This window comes from Morone saxatilis, unplaced genomic scaffold (genome assembly GCF_004916995.1).
Source record: "Morone saxatilis isolate NCDOM2014 unplaced genomic scaffold, NCSU_SB_2.0 Contig4, whole genome shotgun sequence".
Lineage (NCBI taxonomy): Eukaryota > Metazoa > Chordata > Actinopteri > Moronidae > Morone > Morone saxatilis.
The window spans coordinates 14,090,490-14,101,309 of NW_023339984.1; the positions used below are offsets into that span (position 1 = coordinate 14,090,490).

Genomic DNA, 10,820 nt, shown 5'->3' on the forward strand with positions numbered 1-10,820 from the left:
TGATCACAGCTAATTATAAACACACAAACGTTGGAATGATTTGAAGTGTGTGTAGGGCAGGCTCATATGAAAGTAACAACCACTGGGACATTATTGAACATTTACTGATTGGTATAAACAAATCAGTTTCATGTGTGGATTAGAAAACAGTAGGAGGACCACCTGGCACCCTACTGGTAGGCCGTATACTCCCTTTATGCTACGCTCAAAAATATAAATAGAGGTGAGTGCATTGTACAACCTGACTCTTATTCAGCCTTCCTCATTCTTCTACACAGGATCTAGCAGAAAAAATAATGGGGAGTTGAGGATAGTGATGGTGGCGAAGACCGGGAGTGGGAAGAGCGCCACTGGGAACACCATTCTGGGGCGAACATGCTTCGAATCTAAGTTCAGTCCTGTGTCTATGACTGAGGAGTGCTCTAAGGCCTCAGCCATGGTGGGCGGCCAACGGGTGGTTGTCATTGACACGCCGGGCTTGTTTGACACCAGGTGCAGCGAGTATAAAACAGCTAAAGATTTATGCCAGTGCATCTCTTACGCTTCTCCTGGACCCCATGTGTTTCTGGTGACCATCAAGCTGGGCAGATACACTGAAGAGGAAAAGCAGACGGTGCAAAAGATTCAAGAAATGTTTGGCCAGGCAGCAGACAAATACAGCATGGTTCTCTTTACGCACGGCGACCAACTGCAAGGCACCACCATTGAGGACTTTGTGAATCAAAGCTCAGACCTTCAGGAACTCGTGGACAGATGTAACGGCCACTACCACGTCTTCAATAATACGATAAACAATCGCTCCCAGGTCACTGAGCTGCTCCAGAAGATCAGATGTTTAGTTATGAATAACGGAGGAAGCCACTACACCAACGAGATGTTCCAAGAGGCCGAGAGGAAAATCGAAGAGGAGAAACAACGCATCCTGAAAGAAAACGAGGAGAAAATACGAAAAGAAAGAGAGGAACTGGAGAGGAAACTTAAGGAACAACATGAGAGAGAAATTCAGAAAATGATTGCAGAATTAAAGGCTGAGGCAGAGAGGGAGAGGAAAAAGAGAGAGGTGGAGTGGAAGGGGGAGAAGCAGGAGATAATTATGAAAATAAACCAAGAGAGAGAAGAGAGACAAGCAGAGAAAAAAGAGTTCAGGAAGAGGGAGAAGGAGATGCAGAAGATTGATGAGAGAAGACAGAGGGAGTTGGAATGGAGAGAGCAACAGATGTATGAGGAAAGACAGAGGGACAAGGAAGAGAGACAAGCGGAGAGGGAGAGGGACAGGTTGGAGAGGCTGCAGATATACGAGGAAAGACAGAGGGAGAAGGTGGACAAAGAAGCAGAGAGAGAGAGGGACAGGTTGGAGAGGCAGCGCATGAATGAGGAAAGACAGAGGGAGAGGATCGAAGCAGAGAGGCTGAAAGCAAGTATAGACGAAATGGTTAATAGGAAGAGGAGAGAGCAACAAATAGAACGGGAAGAGCAACAACGTATGTTGATAGTGAGGCACGAACGTGAGGCGAGAGACACGGCTGAGAAGTCAGATGGCTTCTTCGATCATGTACTAAATGCTGGTAGAAAATTTGGCCAAGGAATTAAACACGCTGGAAAGGCATTGGCCAGTTTGTTTAAATGGTAAAATACAAATGAAAGAAGGTATTTAAAAATGTTTTTTAGTGAATGTCAGAAAGAGGTCCAGACCTTTTTTCTGGCCCAGGCTTAGCTCTTATTTATGTGACATATATACTCACAATCACATATATCTGAGTGAAAAAAATGTGTTAGAACTATATGCTGCATGTTTGTAAGGCTAAGTCACTCCTCATCTCACATTGCCATATATAGGGTTTTTGCATATGGCCTAAGGAGATATTTAACATTGAACAGCATATAATGTTTGCATATCATTAAAACTTTAAAGATCATATCAAAATCCATATGTTTTGGGGCACAGAAAGAGTCTTTGCTGCAGCGGCCACAGGTTCAAGTCCCACCTGTGGCCATCTGCTGTGACATCCCCTCTCTCTCTCTCAGGCAAGAATTCAGTGTTGTTGTGGTGCTTGAGGAGCAAAGCGAAACCCCCTACTCTTGCATATTATTAAGTTAACCTAAAACTGTGCCAATAGCATTTGCACATTGTGACTTCTGCTGCTTGACTTCAGGGATTTAGGATCATCATGAAATTAACATTATCCAAAGAAGGGGAGCAGATTTTGCAGTCGGCACCGGCCCACAGACTGTAAGGCGAGACAACTACATTAAATTATACATTTTGGGTGAAGTATTCCTTATTCCTTCCTCCATCCAACTATTATATTGTGCCTTTTCCATCCTAGGAAAAAAAAAATCAGCTTGCAGAACTGAAAGATGCTGATGATAATACTTTTGTAAGACTTTTACTTGTTACTGAGTGTTGTTATCCTGTGGTATTACTTACTTTCGTAAGTAAAACATCACAATATGTCTTCCACCATTTACTATCATTATTATAATTTTTATTAATATGAGTAGTAGAGATAGCAGTGTAACAGCAGTAGGTATAATCGTGTGAAGCTACACAACTGTTCATTTCCAACAGTGCTCGACAAGCTTAAGTTACATTCAAGTTACCTGACAGATATGAACACATTTTCTTACCTGTCTGTTGTGTGATCTTCATTATGAAAGAAAATGTCCCTGTAAATTACAAGTAAAAAGGGTCAAAATGAATAACACGTGTATGGATATTCTGAATAAATCCTTAAAATGTTGTTGATTTTATGTGTGTTTATTTTATTTATCTAAGTTGATGAGAAAGAAGTACAAACCGAAGAAAAGCAGTTTCTTCCATCTTCCCTCCATGATCTGCTGAGACAAAGTCGACACACAGGTGGGTCAACGAATACAAGTAAACAACACTGCGTTACTTTTGTTAATGTGGTCTTACGTGACCACATGTAAGTGTTTGTGTGTTTTTGTCAGTGAGCAGCATTGTTGACGACGTTCAGAGAGACGGGTTTTGACAGCGACCATGAGACCTCAATGCACTGCAGCTTAAGAAAACACGTGCAAATAGACAAAACACAAGCAAATGAACATCTACACCAATTTGACAACAAGGGTGCAGCATTTAGGAAACACAGATAAATACAGAAAACACAACCAATTCTGGTGTACATGACATTTTAATATCTTCTGGTGCTTTTGCTGTCTGCTACTTGCAGCGTTTTCTGAATTTGCTTGAGTTTTGCACCGTTTTTCTGTACTGGTTGGTGTCTTTTCTTCTACCCAAGGAAGCCTTATTTTTATTTTTGCACTCATCCATAAACCACCACACCAACAGCTGCAGGTGGTGGAGGTTTGAAGCGTTGCAGACCCTTAGTGGGCAGCACAGTGGCTCAGTGGTTAACACTGTGGCATCGCAGCAATCAAGAGTCACACTGACCCCCGACTCTTGTTGTTGCGTCATAGTGGGTTTACTCTGGACCATCGAGAAATGACCACTTTGGGACCTTTATGTTGAAATCCATTCAAAGACAGGAAGTTGTATACCTGTTTGCCAACTCTCTCTAAAAAATAAGCAAAAAAAAACAATGGATATTAAGTTTTTTCTACAATATGTATCGACTATAAATGTTATAATGTCAGTGACCTTTTGTGGGAAGCCAGCTTGTTTGGTTTAGGTGCCCAATTCTGTCTGAAAACTTTGACTTCCTTAACTAGTTGACTAATCCATATCCCACAATAAAGTAAAACATAATGAATACGTAAAAGAAAACAAATAGAGAAACAAATACAATAAACTTCTTTTTAATACAGATTAATATCTTTATTTTTTCGTCAAATGTGAATCTGTTTTCTTATTAATAATGCCAATTCATTTCCTGTCCACTTAATCCTTTAAATCTTTCATATTTCTTTAAGTTAATTAGCTGTCCTGTTACATTTTCTGTAGATTTTATTATCCAACATGGAGGCTTACATTTTTACTTCAAAGCCTGCTATGAATAAATATCTAGTGGAGGACATATTAAATCCTTTAAAGGACTGGGTATTGAACTATAATACTTTCTAAGAACAGAACAAAGTGCCTGTTTCAAAGTATCAAGTATGTAAAGTCGGTATCAAACGTTATAATAAGATCTACGTTGATCATGTTTCTCAAAGATGAAAAAAAAAGCCCAGACACAGAAACAGGATTGTTGTCCTCAGAAAACAGACAAAAACACACCTTAGCCACCACACCGCCTTTTTGATGTAACTATTGGCCCCATTTTCATATAATATACCTCAAAACTGCTGAAATAAAAGGTAAAGGACGGCCTTATCCTTGACATTGACATTCATTTCATATACATTTCTCACTGAAAACAGAGGGAGCTGTGACACAAGACAAACAGCACCTGGTCTTTCCCACCAGGCTCACACAAACATTAACCGACAGTAACCAAATGTCCTATCCAGACATCGTGTGTGTCTCTGTGGCTGGAGGAAAACACATGCAGATAGACCAAAAAAACACACGAGAATATTGCAGAAAATGTGCAGCATTTAGAAAACACAACCAGTACAGAAAACACAATAACGCTGCAAATAGCACAGAAGACAACGGAAACTGTTTGCAGGAGGCAGAAAAAGACAAAGTTCTACATCCTTTATAGGATTTCAGCCTCTCCCCTTCTTCTCCTTTTCACCGGTCCTGCATCCCTCCGTCATCCCTCCGTCAGTCGGTTTTCTCATTTCGGTATTCTCTTCCAGGTAAATTTGTTGCTTGTAAGAAGCAATTCTTTCTGTAGCATGTAAAGCTGACAAAGCACAAAGAACTTAATTAAAGATAATTCAATACCATTATATGTAACAGCAACTATCTGACACAGTTAGTCTGTGATCAAGGAAGAGGTCATAATTTTATATGTTTGTTCACAAAATATCTAAATTGTGAATAAAGAATTCAAAAATGGACATTCTGTGTTTTTAGACTTGAATCTCACCAGTTCATTGATGTCGTCGTCACTCAGTTGTGTCTTAGAGCTCAACTTCACTCGCAGAGTCATCACATGTTCTTCTAAGAACAAACCGTGTTAATGTTACTGATTTTAGAAACACACACACACACACACACACAGTCGTTGAAGGTCCAGTGTGTAACATTTAGGAGGATCTGTAGTCAGAAATGGAAAATAATATTCATATAGTGTGTTTTTATTAGTTTATAATCACCAGAACATAAGAAATGTTGTGTTTTTTTGATTCATTTTTATCTACAGACGCTGCGGGTCGCCTTCTGTGGGGACCAACCAAACACTGGCTCTAGATAACCTAATGTCTCCCTCTTGGAAGGGGAGGAGGAATTGAGTGAGGTTGCAATCTGCAAAGACACCACCAGATGACACTACATCCTACACACTGGACCTTTTAATTAACTTATGGTCGACTGTGACTTCCCACAAAGGTTTCTTTTTCCTTTGAAGCCTGGAATTTGGTTTCCTTTGGCACAACCTTTGTGAGATACCGAAGGCACGAAATGAATGAACAATAACTAAGTGAAGTGAAGTGAACACAGTTTCCCTCACCAGGAATACTGCTCGTCTGATCCACCTCTGGAGTTGAATATTGCTGAGATGAAACCTCTGTCCTGCTTGAGTCTCCCTCAGTGGTGGGCATTTCAGTGGTAGACAGAACTGCCTGGTTTGGAGTTACATCTGCAAAACGGAGACATTAGGTTATTCACAGGATGCGACGGTACCACCACTGATAGAAATACATATAACTGAACTCACTCATGGGTCCTGTTTGGTCAACCACCTCTGGGGTAAAAGGCTGCTCAGGTGGGGTAATCTCTGTAATGACATGACCAGTGGTTGTGAAGACGGCCGTAATATACAAATCCAAATGGGATTGTTTCTTTTAAGGCTCCCAGCAACACACCGGAGTAAATCTCTGTAGCAGTTGAGCCTTCCTCAGTGGTAGCTATTTCGTTTGGGGTCACTGGAGTGCCGCCTGCAACGTAGAAAAAAGAAAAACAGACCCTGCTGTGAACAGTTTTAATTTGAACTACCTCTTAAGGGAGAAATATCTAAAACTTTAATTGAATTAAGTGTAATACATGGTGATATTTATGTGCTGTTTGTTTAGAATAAAATAAAGAACCACTAGCCACCGAGGCTTTCACCAGAACTGAGACGGACCCGCTCACCATAGCAGACAAAAAAGAGCTCCCTGCTGCAATCTTCGTCTGACCACAGGCCTTCGTTGCCCAGATCAGCGGCAGTGCAGTGCTGGTTCCCTCCGTCATTATCAGGCTGTCCCTGCTTCCAGTAGCGGTAGGCGGAGTCACTTTGATCTGACCATTCCAGGGTCCTAGACAGAGGACCAAAGGTCAATAATGAATAATCTGGAGGGTGTTCGATTATGTTTTTTTATATATCTGGTTATATCAGAATATATTTTGACGGGGTAAAGGCATGGTTGTAAAGTGACATTGAGAAGAAATTGGGAGAGAAGTTGGGAACTTTGGGAAATTTCTATAGCTCTGTCTGAATTCTCTTGTCTGAACGTCTGTACCAAATTTCATGGCAATTCATCCTGTATTTGTCCAAAAATGCACTCAAAACTACAAACTACAACCTAATAGTGGTTCAGGGGACCCACATTGCCCGAGCCGTGCTGCTAGCGTAGCTAAAAATCTAGTAAGTAGACCTAGAGTTGTTTGTTTAGAGTTGCTCTCAGTTTCTTTTTGTTTCTGTTTATGTATGTTTTTCCAGCATTGTCCCACAGCGGCTTTCCTAAAACAGGACGAATAAAAACAAGATGCTAGACTCGAGCCCCTCAAGGGTTCGGCTCGGTTCTCTCACGGGGGCCAAGTAAGTCACCTTCGATCAAACAAATTGACAGTTTTGATGCTGACCTATTAAGGCCAATCCAGACGCTCCTGCCTTTGGCCAAAGATTGTATTTCCTGCTTCTCTTTCTCGCCTTGAACACTGGCGAGGTCTGTGTGGCGCTCCCTGCAGTACAGCTGAGCGTCAGGCCAGCTCATCTCCTGTTCAACAAAAACGAAAGGCTGCGTGCTACTGGTTGTCTCTGATAAGGAAAAGAAAGAGAGAGATCAGAGAAAAACTATCTTTTCAGTGTGCAGTGATAACACAACTATTAATAATCTATTAATAAAATCTGACCATCGTAGCAAATGAAGGACTTTCTCTGGAAGCACTGCAAGTCGTCCCACGTTCCTGTGCTCAACATCTGCACACACATCTGGTCCCCGAGGAAGTTGTCAGGCTGACCATAATCCCAGTTCCTGTAGTCAAACTCTTTGTTTCCGTTGTAACGGCTGTCTGACCACCTCCAGCTAGTGAGGTTATCCTGCAGCCCAATCCAGGCCATCTTCGTAAAGCCTCCAGTGGAGTTCATCAGCCGCTTCATGTCCTCTATGTTGTAGACGGTGGCCAGGTCGGTATACCGGCCTCTGCAGTACTCTCTGGCGTCCAACCAGGGCAGGGCGGTATTGATGAATTGGTACTGTAAAGGAAAGCAGCGGGTAAGAGAACACAGCCCTGTGGATGGAGGAGGATATTTGTCAGTATCAAATCACTCATTGTCTTTGCCAATAGCTCTTAACCAGTCCATTGTTATGGCAGATCATTATTACGAAACACCAATAGTTAAAAAAATGGATCAAAAGCACATTTTTTCGACAACTAGTTGTTACGAAAACAAAAGCCTACTGCTCCATAGTCCCATTTTTCAGAAAATACAGCCTGCCCCTGGAGTTTGTTTGTCCTTAATAGTATTTGGACGAGCAGGAATGGACAAAGTCAGGTGACATTTGTGAAACAACTGCAGTTTGGTTAGGTTTAAGCATCAAAACTACTTGGTTAAGTATAGGTTTTGTTAGTTTAAAAGGGCTGGTGTGTAAGATTTAGTGGCATCTTGAGGTGAACTTTCAGATCGCAACTAACTGAACGCCGCTGGAACATGGCGGTTCAAAGCTGCGTCCATTAAAGGTGACCCGCAGCGTCTGTAGATAAAAACGTCTCATTCTAAGACAACAAAAACACAACGATTCCTATATTCAGGTGATTATACACTAATACAAACATACCTATGGATATTATATTTCACACTGGACCTTTAAGTTACGTACGTAAGGTAGTGATATGAGAGCAATGGGCATTTCCTTTTGGAATAATCTGCTGTCAGACAAATGGCCTTTCGATCCAGTGGGACATTCTTCGGATTATTAGGGTTTCGTAATAATGAGCCGTTGGAACAAGGGCATGGCACAGATTTGGCTGTATTAAAATAAGAGTAGATAATACATCTGTGTAGAAATGTGAAACTAGAAATATGTTTAAGATATATATACTGTATTAGACATATAATGCAATTTAATTTAAGTTGGACTGATCAATACAGAAAGCCTGTTATCCAGGCAATAACCGATTATCACTACACTACTATAATAAATAATAATAAATAAATGGCTATATCTTTTGGTAAATATCAATAAATAAGGTGGTGAGTCCTTTGAAAGATTGCATAAATACTTACCTGTAAGAAACAGGACAGACAGACTCGACTTCATGTCTGGTTAGCTTTTCTTCACACTGCAACACACACGAACATTTACCTCGTACCAGACACTAAACAGAGTGTATTAAAAGAGGATCACGTTTCTAAACACCACACTATCTAAAAGCCTTCACTGACACAGGATCCAGGTAAATATTGTACTTTTAAATCCACTATACTTATTCGATGTAGTTACTTTGGGGCTTAAAGGATTTTATATACATAAGCCGACATAAAAATATATATAAAGTAGTAAAAGGTAGTAGTATTAGTAGTTGTAATAGGAAAAGCACAATATACTCTATAATTTTGATACTTATACACTTTCCTAATAATACTTCAAAGTATGACTGTGGTATTTCTACTTTTATTTAAGTAAAGGATCCTAGTACTTCTTCCCACACTACTGTATTAAAATTTATAAGAACATACTTTTTTTGGCTGCTGTAAAGAGGTTTCTCAAAACCTGCATGAATTTAAATGAAGATACTATGAATTACTCTGTGGTGACTCACTGAAGCACGTTTTTGCAGATATGGCTAGCAAATACGCTCCCCCCTTGTAAATGACCAAAGTCAAAGACATTTAACTGCATTTAAACTCCAAGCAATATGCTCTTCACTTACCCGTAGCTGCTTCTTTGTAGTCGTAACTAGAATTGTTCTGTCTGATCACAAAAACACACTGTGGTCCCTAAACCTGTGTTGTACCCAAGTAGGACAGAAAGAATAGAAAGTGGAGGACACATTCCCACCAAACAAGTTTCTGCTCCAAAACACTTTTCTCTCTTTTGTGCAGAGCAGGTTTTCCGTTGTAACTCACTTTTAACATTCATGAGGTGTCTAAAATATCACACAGCAAAGGCAGCTTTTTCTACAAGGTAATTGTGTGTCGACTCAAAGCATTTAGCTCGTCAACTAAATCTGTGTCAAAGATGAATGCTTGTGATTCTTAGGGCTTATCTCAGTCTACAACCGGCTGAGTTAATTACGCAGGTGTCTGCAGGGCAGTAAATATAATACAAAGCTATATAATATTCCAACAGAGGGAGCATTTCTAGGAGAAATCGGTTCAGCATTATTGGGAATAAACGGCAATAAATCTGCAGCTGTATTCATAAATGTGAGGAGGGAGTAGCAGAAGATGAGGGGTCAATACTTTGAAAAGGTCAAGAGTTTCAGTGGAAGAGGACAAAGGGACACGCTAACAGGTTAAACCAGTTTTTCCTCCCCTCCATCTCCTCAAGTCCCCACTCATAACCCTGGCTACACCCTTTTTCTTAAAAAGAGGGTCTTCCAATCAGTTGAGAGGAACTGTGTAGTAGTTACAGATTCCCTTTCCAGCCATCTACAAATAGAGTATAACTACCAATGTCATCTACTCTGCAGTTTCTTTAAAATCCAATTCAAGTCTGAGACACTGCAATGGGTTTTTTGTGGGTTTCCCTTACTGTCTGTGCTACTTGAAGCACCTAAGATCTTGGGAGGTGTGTATACATGTGAACACAATTACAATAGCAAACATACAATTCCTAACGTGGAGACAAAAGCTGGAACGTGCTTCTAGGAAGAAAAAACAGACCATTCAAAACAAACTACAGTTCCTTTTAATTTTATTACAAAAACAGGATTTTCAGAATTAAACAGTACAACAACGTATCTACTCAGAATAAACAAAAAAAGGGTAACAGAGAGGAGGACAAGTGGGTGAGAGTGTATGTGTGTGTGTTTGTGTGCATTTACAAACCCCTGTTTTTAAAAAAGAAAGAAATAATCTGAAAATGTATCTGCCCGCCCCCCTCAAAAAAAGACAACTGCTCCATCTTATTAGCACAATTTAACAAACACTGAAGGAGAAAATGAGGGGGAAAGTGAAACGTAGACGAGGAGGTGGAGAGGACAGAGGATCAGGGTGAATCGTAAGTTTCTCAGGTTTTTATATAAAACACTTGGCAGACGATATGTCAAGTCTTTTCTTTTATTATCCGTTAGTTAAGAAACTCATCTTTTTTTAAACAGAAAATAAACAATGCTTGCAATAAAAACCCATTTAAACACATGCGCACACACACACACAAACATGAAACCCTGATGGATGGAAGGAGATGGGAGGTGGAAACAAAAAGAGAGAAATAATTGGGGGGGGAGGGAAGCTGATAAATGAAGTGTGTGTGTGACTGTCTTGCTGGTTCTTTCTTACCATTTCAACATGACACTTCACTGACCAACACGGAAATAAGGGGCTTCTACGTCTATATACACAGTGTGTGTGTGTGTG

The 10,820-nt window shown here is 40.4% G+C and overlaps 1 protein-coding gene across 1 annotated transcript in view; it reads left to right on the forward strand.

Moving 5' to 3' along the window:
* LOC118337849 (GTPase IMAP family member 4-like) overlaps positions 1-2,741 on the forward strand; it is a 3,492-nt gene extending 751 nt beyond the window's left edge. The window contains exon 2 of the mRNA XM_035674969.1: positions 279-2,741. Coding sequence (XP_035530862.1) covers positions 279-1,630 — 1,352 coding nt within the window. The 3' untranslated portion in view covers positions 1,631-2,741. The remainder of the gene's footprint in view (positions 1-278) is intronic.
* Positions 2,742-10,820: the final 8,079 nt, after the last annotated feature.